This window comes from Bufo gargarizans, chromosome 6 (assembly GCF_014858855.1).
Source record: "Bufo gargarizans isolate SCDJY-AF-19 chromosome 6, ASM1485885v1, whole genome shotgun sequence".
In the NCBI taxonomy this organism is placed as follows: domain Eukaryota; kingdom Metazoa; phylum Chordata; class Amphibia; order Anura; family Bufonidae; genus Bufo; species Bufo gargarizans.
Window position 1 is genome coordinate 298,356,830 of NC_058085.1, and position 20,612 is coordinate 298,377,441.

At 46.6% G+C, this 20,612-nt stretch overlaps 1 protein-coding gene across 2 annotated transcripts in view; it reads right to left on the minus strand.

Annotated features, from left to right (window-relative positions):
• BICC1 (BicC family RNA binding protein 1) overlaps positions 1–19,156 on the minus strand; it is a 216,053-nt gene extending 196,897 nt beyond the window's left edge. Inside the window, exon 1 of one of the 2 annotated variants that reach the window (XM_044296755.1) lies at positions 18,783–19,156. In XM_044296755.1, coding sequence (XP_044152690.1) covers positions 18,783–18,966 — 184 coding nt within the window. In that variant the 5' untranslated portion in view covers positions 18,967–19,156. The remainder of the gene's footprint in view (positions 1–18,782) is intronic. The other variant, XM_044296754.1, reaches the window with a different exon arrangement.
• Between the last annotated feature and the right edge of the window lie 1,456 nt (positions 19,157–20,612).

Below are 20,612 nucleotides of genomic sequence, written 5' to 3' on the forward strand. Positions count from 1 at the left end.
TGATCATTTTCTCCTGAGCCGGCACAGCGGAGGGAGGAGGAGGAGGAGGAGGAGGAGGAGGAGGGAGTCCCTCCCTCCCCACTGTGCGCGGCTGCCGCTGAAAACCAATGAGGACAGAGTAGGAGGGGAGGGACTGTGGCCACTGCGCTACCAATGAATGTGCCGGCCATATCCCACAGGGTCCCCCTCCTCCCCCCCATCATTGGTGGCAGTTTGCCGTTCCGATCGGCTCCGATCGGTTACCATGGCAGCCAGGAGTCACGCTGCTGAAGTCCTGGCTGCCATGGTATGTTAGTGAGCAGAGAGCAGCGCATTATACTCACGTGCGCTGTGGCCGCCGGTCGCTGCTTCTTCTGTCTGTGCGGCGGATTGCTAATGCTTACAGCATTAGCAATGCGCCGCACAGACCTATGAGAAGGAGCGACCGGCGGCCACAGCGCACGTGAGTATAATGCGCTGCTCTCTGCTCACTAACATACCATGGCAGCCAGGACTTCAGCAGCGTGACTCCTGGCTGCCATGGTAACCGATCGGAGCCCCAGCATTACACTGCTGGGGCTCCGATCGGAACGGCAAACTGCAACCAATGATGGGGGGGGAGGAGGGGGACCCTGTGGCCACTGCCACCAATGATTAATACGTTGCGTTGCGTTACCAGAGGGGACATATCAGAGGCTGGGGAAGGGGGACATATCAGAGGCTGGGGAAGGGGGACATATCAGAGGCTGGGGAAGGGGGACATATCAGAGGCTGGGGAAGGGGGACATATCAGAGGCTGGGGAAGGGGGACATATCAGAGGCTGGGGGGGGCAGATCAGAGGCTGGGGGGGGGGGGGCAGATAAGAGGCTGGCGCCATGGTCAGCTCCCTGCTGTTGTGTGTACTATGCACAGGGCAGCAGGGAGAGTGTAAAGTCCTATTCACCCTAATAGAGCTCTATTAGGGTGAATGTGACAAGGGTTCTAGCCCTTAATGAGGCCAATAGTTAATAAATAAAAAGTAAAAAAAAAAAATATTTAAACACCCCCCCCCCCAATATAGAAAACAATATATCGCAATATATATCGCATATCGCACATGCTTAAAATTATATCGCAATATAGATTTTAGGCCATATCGCCCACCCCTAATGCAGCCTGCTACTAAGTTCATATTCTTTGGACCCATGAAAGGTCCTCTTTAAAATCATTCATGTGCACTGGCCCTAAATTCCTAATTACTTCACAGATAAGCAGGGTGAAGGTTTTATGGCCTCTAAATTGATGTTAGTTCAGAGACCTGATGCCCCCACTAGATCTGCAGCAGATTCCTTACACGTTGTAAGGACATAAATAGGACAAATACAGTCCTGGGATTAAAGACTACAGTAAATTTATAACCGTTTTTAATAAATAAACTTTCACGCGTTTTATGTTGTGTCATGGTCTTTGTTTAGGTGTCTGTCTTTAAAGGGAATAAGGGATGCAGATGAACTCTTAACAAGCTCAGCCTCTGATGCCACCAGACCCTTAAATAGGCCTTCAGCCATTCCCTGAATCCTGACCTAGGCCTCTTACCCAGTTAAGTGTTACTTTCACACTGGCGTTTCTAGGTTCGCTTGTAGGATGCGTTTCAGGGTTCTCACAAGCGGCCCAAAACGGATCAGTTCAGCCCCAATGCATTCTGAATGGATAAGGATCCGTTCAGAATGCATCACTTTGGCTGCGTTTGGTCTCCGCTGCGTTTTCTTAGACGATCACTAAAACGCAGCTTGCAGCGTTTTGGTGACCGCCTGACAATGCATGCGGAGCTTAAAGGGAACCTGTCACCGGGATTTTGTGTATAGAGCTGAGGACATGGGTTGCTAGATGGCTGCTAGCACATCCGCAATACCCAGTCCCCATAGCTCTGTGTGCTTTTATTGTGTAAACAAACCGATTTGATACATATGCAAATTAACCTGAGATGAGTCCTGTACATGAGATGAGTCAGGGACAGGACTCATCTCAGGTTAATTTGCATATGTATCAAATCATTTTTTTTACACAATAAAAGCACACAGAGCTATGGGGACTGGGTATTGCAGATGTGCTAGGGGTGATCTAGCAGCCCATGTCCTCAGCTCTATACCCCAAATCCAGGTGACAGGTTCCCTTTAACGGATCAGTCTACACTTACAATGTAAGTCAATGGGGACGGATCAATTTTTCACCGACACAATATGGTGCAATTGAAAATGGATCCGTCCCCTATTGACTTTCAATGTAAGTCAAGACAGATCCGTTTTGACTCAGACTTTTTATTTTATTTTTTATGAATAATGCAAACGGATCCGTTATTAATGGATACAAGCGTTTGCATTATTCGTGCGGACCGGTCTGTGCAGATACAAGACGGATCCGCACAAAATGCGAGTGTGAAAGTAGCCTAAGCCAGTACTCTCCACTCTGCACTGATGAGGGGCAATCACCCAGAAACAGCTGTCTGCAGATGTGGTGCCGGCTTATTTATTATCCAAGTCATGTCTCAAGGGTTAAACATTGACTCGCTGGTTTACATCTGGGGGGCATTAGAGGCAGAGCTTGTTAAGAGCTCATTTGCATCTCCTTCTTCCCAGAATTCCAGAGGAGCATTTATGGCCTATACGTCTCCTCACGCTGATGAAGGAGCTCACTTTTTCTTTTTTTTTTTTTCCTCAAAGAGAAGAAGTTCTATAAAACCCCTTTGAATGACCAGACCCATCCCTGGAAGAGAACTGAAGGATCTGCCCAACGCTGTACAACTCTAGTAAGGTTAAATGGCAAAGGTGAATATAATCTTACAGACTCAGTGCCAAGACAAGATGCCAAAAACCCAGCTCTGTTAGTAACACCGGTCAACAGTACGACTTTTAGGCTTATGTTACATTTTATTAAATTTGCAATTAAAACACATATTTCTGAAATGTACTCAGCAAACAGAGGGATCAGCTTGTCCGACACCATGTCCTTACACAAACATGGAGACATCTGCACAGGGCAGACAGTATCCTCTTGTTATACTGCCTGACCCCCGGTCATGTAAACAGCGGACGTAAATGGTTACCCCGAGGTTACAAGAAATACTATCATCAGGACGATACAGATGAGCTGCTGCAAACTCGATAAAGTAATGATTATTCTTTTAAACATTTTTATGGCATCTGCGTCATTAGGCGCTGGTGTCGCACATGGGTCTTCTGATGGCATTTTGAGGGGTTCTAAGTTTTTCTGGGTCAATTTTTAGGCAAAAAAAGTCCAGCTCCAGAAATCTATGGGAAAGATCACACACGGGACACTTTTTTGTAGTGGTGCATTTTTTAGCTCAATGCTTTGGGTCTGGCGTTTTTCTCCCATAGACATTTTTTTGCAGATTCACAAAAAAACATGTGTAATGTGCGTTTGCATCTTTTATGCTACTTTCACACTCGCGTTTGGTGCGGATCTGTCATGGATCTGCACAGACAGATCCGTTCAGATAATACAACCAAGTTGTAAGCAAGCAGCGTTTTGGTGTCGGCCTCCAAAGCGGAATGGAGACGGAACGGAGGCAAACTGATGCATTCTGAGCGGATCCTTTTCCCTTCAGAATGCATTAGGGCAAAACTGATCCGTTTTTGACCGCTTCTGAGAGCCCTGAACGGATCTCACAAACTGAAAGCCAAAACGCCAGTGTGAAAGTAGCCTTAATGCCATGTTTGAATGTTTTTTGTTTTTTTTTGCCAAAACAGTTCTACAATGAAAAATGCTAGGCATGCAAAAATGGCAGGTGCAAAAAGCAAAAACCTTCAAAAACACTGGTAAGGTCTCAAAAAAAAGCCAGTAATAAAATGTTTATGAAGGAAAATTACAGGCTATATTACACTGGCCAATATTTTGGCCGATAATCGATAACGTGAGTGCTGTCCGCATCTTTTGCGGCCCCATTGAAGTGAATGCGTCCGCATCCAAGCCCCCGTGTGCATGAGGCCTTACGCTGGGTCCAGACCTGAGCGTTTTACAGCGCGTTCCTACGCGCTGTAAAACGCTCAACGGGCAAGAACCAATGATTCCCTATGGGAATGGTTCTCACCTGAGCATTTTACAGCGCGTACGATCTCGCTGTAAAATGCCCAACGCCCCAAGAAGTACATGAGCTTCTTTGGGGCGTCTTGAAGCGTTCCCGTACATAGACTTCAGCGGGAACGCGCGACAATGGGCGATCACTTGTCTCTGTATGCGTGATTGCAAACGCCCGTACAATCGCGCATACAGAGCGTACGTTCAAGTACGCTCAGGTCTGAACCCAGCGTTAGGGTACAAGTACACGGTGTGTGCATCCCTCCTTTTGAATCAGTTTTTTTTGACTGGTTTCACTTCTGTCTAAACGCCCATTAAACACGGGCCGCTGATTTCAATGGCGTCCATCTGGCCATCAAAATGACCAAAAATAAGTCGCCCTATTTTTGGACGTCCATTATTCACTGGCCGATAATTTATTTTTTTTTTTAAATGGCCATGTAGATAGCCCCATAGGCTGCAATGGTTCTGAAAATGGCTGTGTGACAGCTTCTTTTTTGGGGACTATTTACTAGTAATTCAGAATTTTCTAGGTTATATGGAAATGTGTTTTTTTTTTTTTCCTAAACCAGTCAACTACTTTAAATTCTAAAAGTAGTCCAAAAACAGAAAGAAGTGGGCATTAAAGATGCAGTGCGGGTAGAAAGCAGCAAATTGCTAGCATATAATATTTAAACGGTCTAGACCAGGCATGCTCAACCTGCGGCGCTCCAGCCGTTGCAAAACTACAACTCCCAGCATGCCTGAACAGCCTACAGCAGGGCATTGTGGGAGTTGTAGTTTTACAACAGCTGGAGGACCGCAGGTTGAGCATGCCTGGTCTAGACTAAGGGAATACACAACAGCCCCCTGGTACCAGAAAGTTAGCATGCCGGGGTGAGAGTTGAGGTGCCCATACACATTAGATGAACATTGACATTGAGCTCAGTAATTTCAGCTGGACCAGCCAACCAACTAAGGCTACTTTCACACTTGCGCTTGATCGGATCCGTTCTGAACGGATCCGATCATATTAATGCAGACGGAGGCTCCGTTCAGTACGGATCCGTCTGCATTAATAACTTTAAAAAAATTCGCAAGTGCGCAAGTAGCCTGCGCGGATCCGTTCAGACTTTCAATGTAAAGTCAATGGGGGACGGATCCGCTTGAAGATTGAGCCATATGGTGACATCTTCAAGCGGATCCGTTCCCATTGACTTACATTGTAAGTCTGAACGGATCCGCACGCCTCCGCACGGCCAGGCGGACACCCGAACGCTGCAAGCAGCGTTCAGCTGTCCGCCTGTCCGTGCGGAGGCGAGCGGAGCAGAGGCTGAACGCCGCCAGACTGATGCAGTCTGAGCGGATCCGCATCCATTCAGACTGCATCAGGGCTGGACGGAGGCGTTCGGGTCCGCTCGTGAGCTCCTTCAAACAGAGCTCACGAGCGGACCGACGAACGCTAGTGTGAAAGTAGCCTAACACGCATTTTGTGCCTTAGGCCTCATGCACACGGCCATGACCCTATGTCAGTCTGCGAACAAAGAACCTGCAAAATACAGATACCTTTCCTATGCATTCTGCATTTTTCTCACTCCCATCAATAGAAAGTACTATTCTCATCCGCAATATGGAAAAAAATAGGACATGTTCTATACAAGCAAACAGATGTGTGCATGGCAGCATGGAAGAGAATGGGTCAATGTGCAATCTGCAAAAACTGGATGACAAATATGGTTGTAAGCATGAGGCATTAAAGGGGTCGTCTCACTTCAGCAAGTGGCATTTATCTAGTAGAGAAAGTTAATACAAGGCACTTACTAATGTATTGTGGTTGTCCATATTGCTTCCATTGCTGGCTGGATTCATTTTTCCATCACATCATACACTGCTCGTTTCCATGGTTACAACCACCGTGCAATCCATCAGTGGTGGTTGTGCTTGCACGCTATAGGAAAAAGCATCAGCCTATCTGGTGGCTAGGACCGTGGGAGCCCACATAACCTGGTGCTTTTTCCTATAGTGTTCGAGCACGGCCACCACTGATGGATTGCAGGGTGTTCGTAACCATGGAAACGAGCAATGTATAATGTGATAGAAAAATGAATCCAGCCAGCAAAAGAGACAATATGGACACTCACAATACATTAGTAAGTGGCTTGTATTAACTTTCTCTTCTTACATGAAAAATTCCACTTACTGAAGTGAGACAACTCCTTTAACCTCTGAAACGCATTACTGCGACTTTTAATAAATATCCTCATCCGTCACCAGTCCATGGTCTGCGGATTTCTTAGCCAACAAGGGAAATATAATATATTTTGTACATGTAAATAAAAATAAGTGAGCCCCAAAACAGACTCTCAAAGTATTAGGTAGGGATGAGCAAATCGACTTTTACAGTATAAATCAATTTCTCAAGTTATTATGCAAATCTCATGAGACTTTGCAAAGTAATAACTTCGGCTCATCAGAGCCAATACATTCTAATACTGTACGGAGGGCTCGCTCCTTACAGTATTGAAACTAAGTTTTATGAGAATCGACTTTGGATGTTTCATCCCAAGTCGATTCGCTCATCTGTAGTAATAAGCCCTCGGTCTTCATCAAAAACCGATTTCTCTTTAGAACACATCTGGCGTATCAGACATTCCTATTCCGTTTTCCAGTCCAACTGTTATCCAACAATCCACAGATGTCGGGTTTACAGCTATTCAGAACCATTACATTAAAAGGCGGACTAAATATATACAATAGTAATTGCTGTATACACATGGCAATCTCACAAATATCGTAGCGGTTGCTTACAGTTCAGCAACTATAATTCAATAAACTGTCCATTAAAAAGAAAGTGTAGAACTGAACCAAGTAAGAAATACCAATTGTTCTTTAGAAAAAGTCTTAAAGGGGTAATTACACGTTATTCCCTATCCTGAGAAGGTGGGCCCCGTGCCCCCATCCTAAGGGTTCATTCACACGTCTGTAGTGTATTGCGGATCCACAAATTGCGGATGCGCAATACACCGGGCCGGCACCCGGACAAGAATAGGATATGTTCTATTATTTTGTGGAGCCGCGGCCCGGAAGTTCGGGGAAGCGCTCCGGAAATGCGGATGTGGAGAGCACATAGTGTGCTCTCCGCATCGGTTCCGGCCCCATAGAGAATGAATGGGTCCGCACCGGTTCCTGATATTACGGAACGGATGCGGACCCATTTGCAGATGTGTGAATGGACCCTAATGAAGTGTCAGGTCAACCATGCGCCCTGTCGCTCCATTCATTCTCCATGGGACTGGCAGAGAGAGTACAGCACTTGACTATCTCTTGCAGTCCCAAAGAGAATGAATGGAGCGACAGGGCGCATGGTTGACCTGACACTCCATTAGGATGGGGGTACGGGACCCCTGTTTTTAGGATCATGGGGGTCCCAGCGGTTGGACAGGGGATAACTTATCAAAATAAGCTAATCTGTTGGAAAATGAAAGGTGGAATCTGATTGATTGCTATGGGCAACTAAGCCAGTTTTCCTTTACACCAGTTTTGATAATCCCCCCCTACTATTGTTTTCAGACGCACTAATGATTCAGCTCTGCGGGGTAACACCATCATGTCAGTGCCTGCTCTCCTACAGCGGCCTGTACCCCGGGCACACAGGGACTGTAAGGAGGTACACACAGCTAAAGGCTACAAAGAACATAAACAGCAGTCAAATGACACATTGTGAACGGTAGGTAAAGGATCTAGTCGAGCAGAATAAGAGTTTACAGACTTGACACTTCAGCCGCTCTCCATTGTCTCAGGACACACAATAAATCTCCGCTGCTGCAGCTGGAACCCGACTCAGATGCTTCTCCACCCAAGACTGACACCTAGACAACTGACAAAAACACAGGGCGACACAGAGGGCGTTTGCGTACCCCATATAGTTATTAGAAACCAGCTGGAGCATGCAAACTCTTAAAAGGAACCTGTCACTATGAAAATGCAATGTAAGGCGATAATTCCGTGCGGTTGCAATGCGTAAGGCGAACGCATTGCACCCGCACTGAGCCCGGACCCATTCACTTCAATGGGGCTGTTCAGATGAGCGGTGATTTTCACGCATCACCTGTGCGTTGCGTGAAAATCGCGGCATGTTCTATATTCTGCATTTTTCACGCAACGCAGGCCCCATAGAAATGAATGGGTCCGCATGAAAATCGTGAGCATCCGCAAGCAAGTGCGGATGCGGTGCGATTTTGACGCATGGTTGCTAGGAGATAATGTAAATAAATTCATAAAAGTCAATTTATTGTATTATTTTCCCTTATAACATGGTTATAAAAGAGAAAAATAAAAGCATTCTTAATACAGAATGCTTACTAAAATGTGGCTTTAGGGGTTAAAAAAAATTAAAAAAAGATTAACTCACCTCATCCTGTTCGCGCAGCCGGCGTCACCATCTTTTAGGACCTGCAAAAGAACCTTTGATGATGTAATCGCGCTCACCACGTGGTGACGTCAGTGCAGGTCTTGCTGAATGAAGATAGAAATCTTCTATCTTCATTCAGCAGATAGGATGCGTGAAAAACAGGATGAGGCGAGTTAATTATTATTATTTTCAACCCCTAAAGCCACATTTTAAAAAGGCATTTTGTATTAAAGAATGCTATTATTTTCCCTTATAACCATGTTATAAGGGAAAATAATAAAATATACAGAACACCGATCCCAAACCTGAACTCCAGTGAAGAAGTCCGGGTTCGGGTACATGTGTGCAAAACGCATTGCACCTGCACGATAAAAACTGAACATCGGAACGCAATCGCAGTCAAAACTGACTGCAATTGTGTACCTACTCGCACGATTTTCCCTGATCGCAAACGCAACGCATCCGGACCTAATTCGGACACACTCATCTGCAAGGGGCCTAAGCTGCAGGTTATAGAGCAGGAGGAGCTGAGCAGATTGATATATGCTTTTATCGGAAACGCTTCAGTATAAGGACTCATTCACTCCACCATATGGTCACCATGGGCTTCGTGTCCGTGCCTCCACATTGCAAAAGATAGGACATGTCCCATCTTTTGCCGTATCTTGTGGATCGGGAATCTATTCAAGTCAAAGGGAGCACGGAGGTCACATGAAAGGTGCCCGTGTTTTGCGGACCACTATTTGAGGTACGCAACATGGCCACAGCGACCATGCTGTTGTGTGAATGACCCCTAACCTGTATTTCATTACTTTAAATTCCTTTCAAGTCCAGGAGGCGGTCCTATCAGTGATCGACAGCTATCTTGGTATACACAGTCATAGAGGGAAGGCTGTCAATCACTGATAGGACCGCCTCCTGGACTTCACAGCCTAGAATGAGCGAGAACTTAAATGAATAAAATACAAGTTTTACAGAATCTCTTCCCCCAAAAAACTATAATTGAGATAATAGTGAATGGGGCCGGAGCGGACCTCCAGCGGCACGGTGCACTAGCGGAAAAGCCTGCCTGCCGGAAAAGGCTACCGCAAGTGTGAAAGTAGCCCTAATGTGACCACAGCACAACCTCAGAAGTTCCTGCATGTGAAGCACTGCCATTATGATCTGACTTTAGTTCTTTGGGAAACAAAGTTGAGAAAAGGTCAGAGTATTCCCTAATTTTACCACCTCCAGATTGCATAGTAAAGAGATCAGTATAAAACCTTATAATGATCCACATTTGGTTCCGCCTGAATTTACCCTTGTCTCTTATACTGCACATGGAAGAAATGGCTTACAAAACTGGCAGCGCACCAGAAATGTCTTATGCTCAAGGAGCCCGAGTATGTTGGTCAATAAAATCTACAGGCCCATACTGTACGGTAGGATTTTTCTCAAAAATGGTCCACAGCATTACATATCAAACGTATCACAGAAGCCAAGATTCTACAGAAACATAAAATGCATCATAAAGGCACCGAGCGGTGGCACAGATTCATATTGCTATAGTCCTTACGCCTGGTATTAAAGCCTGGTCATTCAGAGCTCCAAAACTTGTTATAATGTTCATCATGAATAGTAGCTTTTTTTTTTTTTTTCTTCATAAAACTACTAAAAAGAAAAAAAAAAAAAAACACATCAGTATCTGATCAGTGGGGTCCAACACCGGGCACCTGAACTGAAAAGTTGTTTGAAGAGGAGATGGAAGCGCTGCTTCCTCTTCGTAAGGGCTCATACACAATAGCATGTGTGCCGCGTGCTACAGACCGCAAACAGCGGTCAGTCCGCAATGCATAAGCACCGTCTTTGTGCACACCGTTTGCGGATGTGAAACCACTGACTTGAACGGGTCCGCACCACAAAAAAAAAAAAAAAATAAAAAAAAATAGGACATGTTCTATATATTTTTTGCATTGCGGAGGTATACAACGAAATCCCATGGAAGCGCTTCATAGTGCTTCCGATAGGTGCCCCCACTCAGCATCTTGAGGATTGTGGACCCAATCAAGTCAATGGGTCCACTTCCGTGCACACGGCTGGTGCCCGTATATTGTGGTCCGCAATACGGACACGGAGCACACACGCTTAGGTGCACGAGTCCTAAGAGTTCTTCCCAGAATGTTCCTTTTAATTCCAGGCACAGCTCCGTTCCTATACATTGGCTATTGTCATTCAAGTGTTTCAAGCCAAGCTAAAATACCAGACACAGCGGGCCACATTTATCATGACAAGTGCCACATTTGTGGCTTGGAAAAGTTATAAACTGGGTATTTGCAACTCTTTCAACGTCACGTGCCCAAAAATTGTTGCACAAGTGGCGTTTCTCCACCAGCCTTGCCACTTCCTTGAGAAGGGGGCGGGGGTGGCAGCCCCTCCACATTCATCATCTTCTATGCCAGTTTTGTGGCATAGAAGACAGATCTACACCAGCCAGGGTCTGGCATAGATGTCAGTTCACGCGCACAGACTGATTTATGACGAGGTGTATGTCATCGGGCTACGGTAAATCTGGGCCGGTGTACTGACCAGAACTGAGGAGTTTCTGTGAAAAAGCAGACCATTTTGGTATTTAGTTTCCCTGCAGGAGAAATAAACCATTACAGGTCACTCAGTTTATAGATCAGAGTTGTGGTGAGCACCTGTGTCAACTTTATTAAAATGGCGCGCAGTAATAATAAACTTTGAGATTGTGCCGCAATCTGCGACTTCTCCCCGCTCACGTCAGGTCTATAAAAGTGGGCATGCCGTGGGCCCGTCTCATTTACCATTTGCTATGCCTGTTTGAGACATAGAAAATGGTCTATATGTAAAAACAGCAAGGAAGCCGTCTTACATTTAGAAGTGGCCGGCGCCTCTTATAACCCGCCAGGTATAGGACTTCTAAAAATGCCGGTCTAAATAAGGGTGTCCCATACTTTATAAACGTGTTCTATTTGCAAACTATGACCAAATTCTCACTTCACTCCTGGAAGTTACGAGGAACTCAAAAAGTTGCAAATTTATACACAAACGCGTGATTGAGGATTCTGGGTGATAAACAGGTCCTATCTTCCCGAGCAGGAGATGGTCTTTGTAACCATTTTTCTCCCTGGCTAGTGAGGGTCCTAAATATGTGAGCCCCTCTAAGAACTCCAAATGAAGAGGATTTTCTAAAACCAGAAAACCATGGAAATAATACAACTGGTTAAAAAGCTATTAAGAAAATTTTGCAGCAAAAATGTGGAAATCAGCGGCGGCTACATCCGCACAACGCTGCCTGAACTAAAATGCAACTTGGATCGGAGTCGAGGAGGTCGCAATACAGGAAGTTCTTTGCTTTGAAACGAGGAGATTTTCCTTCCAGACTCTGGCGGCTCAGAGGAAGATTATTCATCCCTTTTCCAGCCTCAAATCACATACTAGGAGGCAGGCAAAATGATTCACTCGGCTCCCAGCAAGCCTCCGTCTTCCTGACAGTGGTAACACTTAAGATCTGCCTTTGTTACGTCTCCCGCCACCCCCACAACTTGCACTTTTATAGAAATACTCACATTTTAGCCAGCCTCCTTGGTAATATAAGTCACTTTCTTCTGAGCTCTGAAACGGGCCACATTCTTTCCTTCGGAAGCTCCAAGCTCCTAACTTGAAAGCAGATGTTCTTCATTTTGTGAATGACGTTACTGTGCGTAGCTTTCTTGGGTCCCCAAAACTACAATCTTTCAAATACATTTTTTCTTCCCAACCTTTCTCTTCTTTACTATAACTGAAGAGGCTGCTGTAGGCACCAAATAGATCCCCAGCAACATAAAGGAGAGCAGACATTGGGGACTGAGGACTGGTGAGGTCTGCACCTGGGACCAGAACTTCTGCATAAAACATTAAAATATCAACGTAACCCCTAAAAATGAACGGGTCCGCATTCGATCCGCAGACGCGGACTGAACCTACCAGAGTGCGTGAGAGCCTTACACAAAGCCATTTCTCAGCATTACAAGTTCCCTTCAACTAATATAAATTGGTCCTATTCTTTGCCTACAATGAGGTTTACATCTGCATAGTCCTAGGACTGGGACGGAGATCATTTCTATGGATAACACAGTGAACTCATCAGGAGTCAATGGTTTCAAACATTCCTTACAAAACTAATGCTGAAAAGACGTAGCAAAGGTCTACTAATTCCAGGTTAAAAGGTTTCTTGCAGACCAAGATCCTTCGACTCCTTAGGGGAAAGCAGAGTAAACAAGCTGGACCGCGGATCGGCAGTCTCCAGATGTTCTGAAACTACAACTCCCAGAATTTTCCTCTCACTTCCCTGGTTGTTACAAGAACAGCCGAGCGTGTGTGCATGCTGGGAGTTGTAGTCTCAGAGCAGCTGGGGTGCTGAAGGCTGCTGACCCCTGAGATAGAGTCTTTCTGGAAAAACCACAAAACCTAAAATATAAAGAAATCTGGTTTGGATTGTAACTAATATTAATAGATTTAAAGGGGTTGCTCCATCTCTTGTACGTTATTCTACGCGGTACACATAGTCCCTAAAGCTATCTTTACACTAGCGCTATTCATCCGGCAGGGGACAGGCTACCGGATCTCTTTGCATTCCGGCACTGTCGGCAGTTTCTAAGTCTCCATCCGGTTCCATTAACTATTACTGGTCGCTACTTGGCAAATATGCGGAGAATTGTCCGGAACAAAATCGCTACCGTAATAGCCTGTCGGATGTCAAACGCTACTGTGAAACTAAAAGGGGTTATCCCACAGGCAATCCCTTTACTACAAGAGCAGATCTAGCGATCAGGTGATCATCTCAGGGTGCAAGAAGTGTTGCGCGACCAAGGATCGCCGTGTTGCACTGCAGTCATAGAAATGAATGGTGCTGCAGCACATCCTCTATGTTTGCCACCACCAAGACAACAGAACGGCAAAGCTCCAGCGTTACACTGCAATTCTTGGTTGTGCGACAGTTGTGACAACCCAAGATCGCCATTTAGCCCTGGCCCAAGTCTCAAAACCCCCAGCAAACAGCTAATCTTGCCAGGAGACTTCAATTCCTGGCTCAACTTTCTTGCAGCGCCCTCTGCAGGACAGCTGTAGTGATGCATGCAGCCCCTTAAATGACCTAGGAGAGCCTTTAGACAGAGGTTGTCCTAATGTATAAAATGGAACCACTTTGAAAGGAGATGTCCCAAACTGGACTCCCCTGCCGTTGGGCCATGTTCATATGCAGCATGTGGTTTTAGTTACCATTAGTGGACACTTTCAGCAATGCAAAGTCCATTCTATGGCAGGTACCTACGGCCATAAAGCAGGATTCAAACTGATGTCAGGTTAAGGTACTTTGACACTAGCGTTAGTGTGATCCGGCAGGCAGTTCCGTAGTCTGATCTGCCTGCAGGATGCGCTGATCAGTGTGACAACTGACAGCGGGTGCGGATCCGTCTACAAATGCATTGCAAGAACGGATCCGTCTCTCCGCTTGTCATGTGGATGGACGGATCCGTCTTGCAGTCTTTTTCAGTTTTCCCGGTCTGCGCATGTGCAGACCGGAAGGACGGATCCGGCACTAATGCAAATCAATAGGAATTAATGCCAGATCTGGCGACTGATCAGGCATTTTGATACGGACATAATACCGCAGCATGCTGCGGTATTATGTCCGGCCAAAATGCCTGACAGTGACTGAACGGAAGGCATACTGATGAAAACTGAACGGATTGCTCCATTCAGAATGCACGGGGATATAGCTGATCAGTTCTTTACTGGCATAGAACCCTTTTAACGGAAGAGAATACCACTAGTGTGAAAGTACCCTGACTAATCTATACAAATCTACAAAGTCAAAGAATAGTAAAAGTCATGGGATCATGCTATAGGTCTCCAATCTGTCTATTTGGGGCAGAACTACAACCCTCAGCATTCTAGGGTATGCTAGCAGTTGTAGTTCAGCTGGAAACCACTGCTATATACAGATTATGTCCAAGGACCTGACAATTTTGGGGCTTATAGCACCAAGTAAAGGTATGATAACAGCTCAGCGTCTATCAGCTGCTCCACGGCCATATAAATGTACGGTGCAGCGAGGACTGGGGCCTATTTAGAGCAAATACCTGCCATATAGCTGGATGTGTAGATGGGGGGGGGGGGGGGGGGGGTTTGACCACTGAACTGTGTTTCCATTATGGGGGCCAAACAGAGGACCCTCTATAGCAATGCATCATGTACCGAGAAACCCCAGAGACCATAGCTGAGGACTCCATCATATAATTTAGTGGATGTTATAAAGTAACATGTGGGATACAGGGAACACACGATAACTCTGTGCAAACAATGATGAGGATCCTATAAAATAACATGGCGGATGCTGTGGACCCTCTATAATATCCTAGAGCGAATTGTTGGGATCCCATAAGTAATAGTGAATTTATATAGGGTGAAGGTGGGAATCCCATATAGCAGGGATGGCTAACCTGCGGCTCTCCAGCTGTTGTAAAACTACAATTTCCACCATGCCCTGCTGTAGGCAGTCTTTGCATGCTGGGAGTTGTAGTTTTGCAACAGCTGGAGAGCCACAGGTTGGCCATCCCTGCCATATAGTAATGGTGAATGTTTGAGTTTCCATATAGCGAATGGTGAGGGTCCCATGATACCAGTGGGTGCAGGGGTCCCATATAGCAAGCTGTGATGTTTCTATATAGTCAACAGTATGATACCAGTGGGTGCTGGGGTCCACAGAGTACTGAGCTCTCTCTAGAGAGTGAGTGCTGGGTACATATCGTGAGCTCTCTCTAGAGAGTGAGTGCTGGGTACATATCGTGAGCTCTCTCTAGAGAGTGAGTGCTGGGTACATATCGTGAGCTCTCTCTAGAGAGTGAGTGCTGGGTACATATCGTGAGCTCTCTCTAGAGAGTGAGTGCTGGGTACATATCGTGAGCTCTCTCTAGAGAGTGAGTGCTGGGTACATATCGTGAGCTCTCTCTAGAGAGTGAGTGCTGGGTACATATCGTGAGCTCTCTCTAGAGAGTGAGTGCTGGGTACATATCGTGAGCTCTCTCTAGAGAGTGAGTGCTGGGTACATATCGTGAGCTCTCTCTAGAGAGTGAGTGCTGGGTACATATCGTGAGCTCTCTATAGTGAGCGCTAGGTACATATAGAGAGCTCTCTCTATAGTGAGCGCTAGGTACATATAGAGAGCTCTCTATAGTGAGCGCTAGGCACATATAGAGAGCTCTCTATAGTGAGCGCTAGGTACATATAGAGAGCTCTCTATAGTGAGCGCTAGGTACATATAGTGACCTCTCTCTATATAGTGAGCTCTCTCTATAGTGAGTGCTGGGTACATAAAGTGACCTCTCTCTATACAGTTAGCTCTCTCTCCGGGTACATATAGTAAGCTCTCTATACAGTGTGCACTCTGTCCAGGTACATATAGTGAGCTCTCTCTATAGTGAGTGCTTGGGACATATAGCGAGCGCTCTCTATAGTGAGTGCTGGTACATATAGTGAGCTCTCTCTATAGTGAGTGCTTGGTATATATAGTGACCTCTCTCTATAGTGAGTGCTTGGTACATATAGTAAGCTCTCTCTATAGTGAGCTCTCTCTCCGTGTACATATAGTGAGCTCTCTCTATAGTGAGTGCTGGTACATATAGTGACCTCTCTCTATAGTGAGTGCTTGGTATATATAGTGACCTCTCTCTATAGTGAGTGCTTGGTACATATAGTAAGCTCTCTCTATAGTGAGCTCTCTCTCCGTGTACATATAGTGAGCTCTCTCTATAGTGAGTGCTGGTACATATAGTGACCTCTCTCTATACAGTGACCTCTCTCTACAGTGAGCTCTCTCTATAGGGAGTGCTGGTACATATAGTGACCTCTCTCTATAGTGAGTGCTAGTACATATAGTGACCTCTCTATACAGTGAGCTCTCTCTCCGGGTACATATAGTGACCTCTCTCTATAGTGAGTGCTAGTACATAGTGACCTCTCTCTATAGTGAGTGCTAGTACATATAGTGACCTCTCTCTATACAGTGAGCTCTCTCTCCGGGTACATATAGTGAGCTCTCTCTCCGGGTACATATAGTGACCTCTCTCTATAGTGAGCTCTCTCTCCGGGTACATATAGTGACCTCTCTCTCCGGGTACATATAGTGACCTCTCTCTATAGTGAGCTCTCTCTCCGGGTACATATAGTGACCTCTCTCTATAGTGAGCTCTCTCTCCGGGTACATATAGTGACCTCTCTATAGTGAGCTCTCTCTCCGGGTACATATAGTGACCTCTCTCTATACAGTGAGCTCTCTCTCCGGGTACATATAGTGACCTCTCTCTATACAGTGAGCTCTCTCTCCGGGTACATATAGTGACCTCTCTCTATACAGTGAGCTCTCTCTCCGGGTACATATAGTGACCTCTCTCTATACAGTGAGCTCTCTCTCCGGGTACATATAGTGACCTCTCTCTATACAGTGAGCTCTCTCTCCGGGTACATATAGTGACCTCTCTCTATAGTGAGTGCTGGTACATATAGTGACCTCTCTCTATACAGTGAGCTCTCTCTCCGGGTACATATAGTGACCTCTCTCTATAGTGAGTGCTGGGTACATATCGTGAGCTCTCTCTATAGTGAGTGCTAGGTACATATCATGAGCTCTCTCTATAGTGAGTGCTGGGTACATAAAGTGTCCTCTCTCTATACAGTGAGCTCTCTCTCCGGGTACATATAGTGAGCTCTCTCTCCGGGTACATATAGTGACCTCTCTCTATAGTGAGTGCTTGGTACATATAGTAAGCTCTCTCTATAGTGAGTGCTAGGTACATATCATGAGCTCTCTCTATAGTGAGTGCTGGGTACATATAGTGACCTCTCTCTATACAGTGAGCTCTCTCTCCGGGTACATATAGTGAGCTCTCTCTATAGTGAGTGCTGGTACATATAGTGACCTCTCTCTATACAGTGAGCTCTCTCTCCGGGTACATATAGTGACCTCTCTCTATAGTGAGTGCTGGGTACATATCGTGAGCTCTCTCTATAGTGAGTGCTAGGTACATATCATGAGCTCTCTCTATAGTGAGTGCTGGGTACATAAAGTGGCCTCTCTCTATACAGTGAGCTCTCTCTCCGGGTACATATAGTGAGCTCTCTCTCCGGGTACATATAGTGACCTCTCTCTATAGTGAGTGCTTGGTACATATAGTAAGCTCTCTCTATAGTGAGTGCTAGGTACATATCATGAGCTCTCTCTATAGTGAGTGCTGGGTACATATAGTGACCTCTCTCTATACAGTGAGCTCTCTCTCCGGGTACATATAGTGAGCTCTCTCTATAGTGAGTGCTGGTACATATAGTGACCTCTCTCTATACAGTGAGCTCTCTCTCCGGGTACATATAGTGACCTCTCTCTATAGTGAGTGCTGGGTACATATCGTGAGCTCTCTCTATAGTGAGTGCTAGGTACATATCATGAGCTCTCTCTATAGTGAGTGCTGGGTACATAAAGTGGCCTCTCTCTATACAGTGAGCTCTCTCTCCGGGTACATATAGTGAGCTCTCTCTCCGGGTACATATAGTGACCTCTCTCTATAGTGAGTGCTTGGTACATATAGTAAGCTCTCTCTATAGTGAGCTCTCTCTCTCTCCGTGTACATATAGTGAGCTCTCTCTATAGTGAGTGCTGGGTACATATAGTGACCTCTCTCTATACAGTGAGCTCTCTCTCTCCGGGTACATATAATGACCTCTCTCTATACAGTGAGCTCTCTCTCCGGGTACATATAGTGACCTCTCTCTCTCCGGGTACATATAGTGACCCCTCTCTATACAGTGAGCTCTCTCTCCAGGTACATATAGTGACCCCTCTCTATACAGTGAGCTCTCTCTCCGGGTACATACAGTGACCTCTCTATACAGTGAGCTCTCTCTCCGGGTACATACAGTGACCTCTCTATACAGTGAGCTCTCTCTCCGGGTACATACAGTGACCTCTCTATACAGTGAGCTCTCTCTCTCCGGGTACATATAGTGACCTCTCTCTCTCCGGGTACATATAGTGACCCCTCTCTATACAGTGAGCTCTCTCTCCGGGTACATATAGTGACCTCTCTCTATACAGTGAGCTCTCTCTCCGGGTACATATAGTGACCTCTCTCTATACAGTGAGCTCTCTCTCCGGGTACATACAGTGACCTCTCTCTATAGTGAGCTCTCTCTCCGGGTACATATAGTGACCTCTCTCTATAGTGAGCTCTCTCTCCGGGTACACGGTGCAGTCGCAGTCGGGATAGCCGGGCTCCGGGCTGCATTGTGCGGCGCAGTTCCCGTTACCTTGTAGCATGGTCTCCAGCTTCTTCCTATCCACCCGGAATCTCTCTTCTCCCCACTCCGGGTCGTGGAGGGCGGGAGAGTCGTCCTCGGAGCCGGGGAGCGGGGAGTCGGTGCTTCTCTCGCTGTTGGAGCCGGGGTCTGACTGGATCATGTATCCGCTCAAGGAGTCGCACTGAGCTGCCATGGTGCCGCAGGAGAAACGCACCGAAGTCAGCGCTTCCAGCGCGCGACCGTACACACACACTGCGGCGGGGAGAGCGCCCGGGATCCGCTAGCTGCAGACGGGGAGAGGCGCTGAGTGAGTGAGCTCCCTCTCTGGCTGCCTGACACACTCACATACTAGTCCACAACTTCCCGGTGACGTCACCAGCCACACTTCAGGGAGCGCGGAGTGAGGGGGGACATACATGTGCGCTCACCCCGCGGCTGATGTCATGTATGTAGCGTGCAGTGCTGCTGATGCAGGCAGGGTTTCCACAAGGGACTGTCTGAAACGGGCTTTTCAATGACACATGAGGCAACCTGCGCCATCACTCATTCGTCACAACTACAGGGGGCGCCACTGGCCCTAATGACCTGGGCACAAGAAGCTTGCACCCCCAGTACCTCACCTGATGCCCAGGTTTATGGAAAGCCACAGGATTGAGCCACATTCCCTGCATGGTGTATAGGGCAGTGTTATTTTGGAACCTTAGGGCAGTATTATTTTGAGGGTATGGCTGTTGTGCATTGCATTTGGGCGCTATATGGTGCACTGTAAGGGGAGGGGGTCAATAGGCGGTGCTGCCGGAGGCACAATGCATCCTCAGACTGGCGGGTCAGTATATTGATGGCTTATGGTCAGGATAGGCCGTCTTTATCAGACTGGCGGGTCAGTATATTGATGGCTTATGGTCAGGATAGGCCGTCTTTATCAGACAGGGGGGGTCAGTATATTGATGGCTTATGGTCAGGATAGGCCGTCTTTATCAGACTGGGGGGTCAGTATATGGATGGCTTATGGTCAGGATAGGCCGTCTTCATCAGACTGGGGGGTCAGTATATGGATGGTTTATGGTCAGGATAGGCCGTCTTCATCAGACTGGGGGGTCAGTATAGTGATGGCTTATGGTCAGGATAGGCCGTCTTTATCAGACTGGGGGGTCAGTATATGGATGGCTTATGGTCAGGATAGGCCGTCTTTATCAGACTGAGGGGTCAGTATATGGATGGCTTATGGTCAGGATAGGCTGTCTTTATTAGACTGGGGGGTCAGAGAATGGTTTATGTTCAGGATAGGCCATCTTTATCAGACTGGGGGGTCAGTATATGGATGGCTTATGGTCAGGATAGGCCGTCTTTATCAGACTGAGGGGTCAGTATATGGATGGCTTATGGTCAGGATAGGCTGTCTTTATTAGACTGGGGGGTCAGAGAATGGTTTATGTTCAGGATAGGCCATCTTTATCAGACTGGGGGGTCAGTATATGGATGGCTTATGGTCAGGATAGGCCGTCTTTATCAGACTGGGGGGTCAGTATATGGATGGCTTATGGTCAGGATAGGCCGTCTTTATCAGACTGGGGGGTCAGTATATGGATGCTTATGGTCAGGATAGGCCGTCTTTATCAGACTGGTGGAGGTCCACCCAATATCAGCGCTCATAGCTTACTTTAGCTTGTCTGCCTGCATGCTGTCTATAATGTAGTAGTGGAGGTGCAGGATATAGCAGCATAGTTCTATTACAAGGCGGTAATACCTGCACTGCAGACCCCCATGTAGGTAATGAAGAGGTCTCAGTGCTCACACAAGCTCTGCAGCCCCTTTAAACAGTGGATCGGTGGTGGTGCC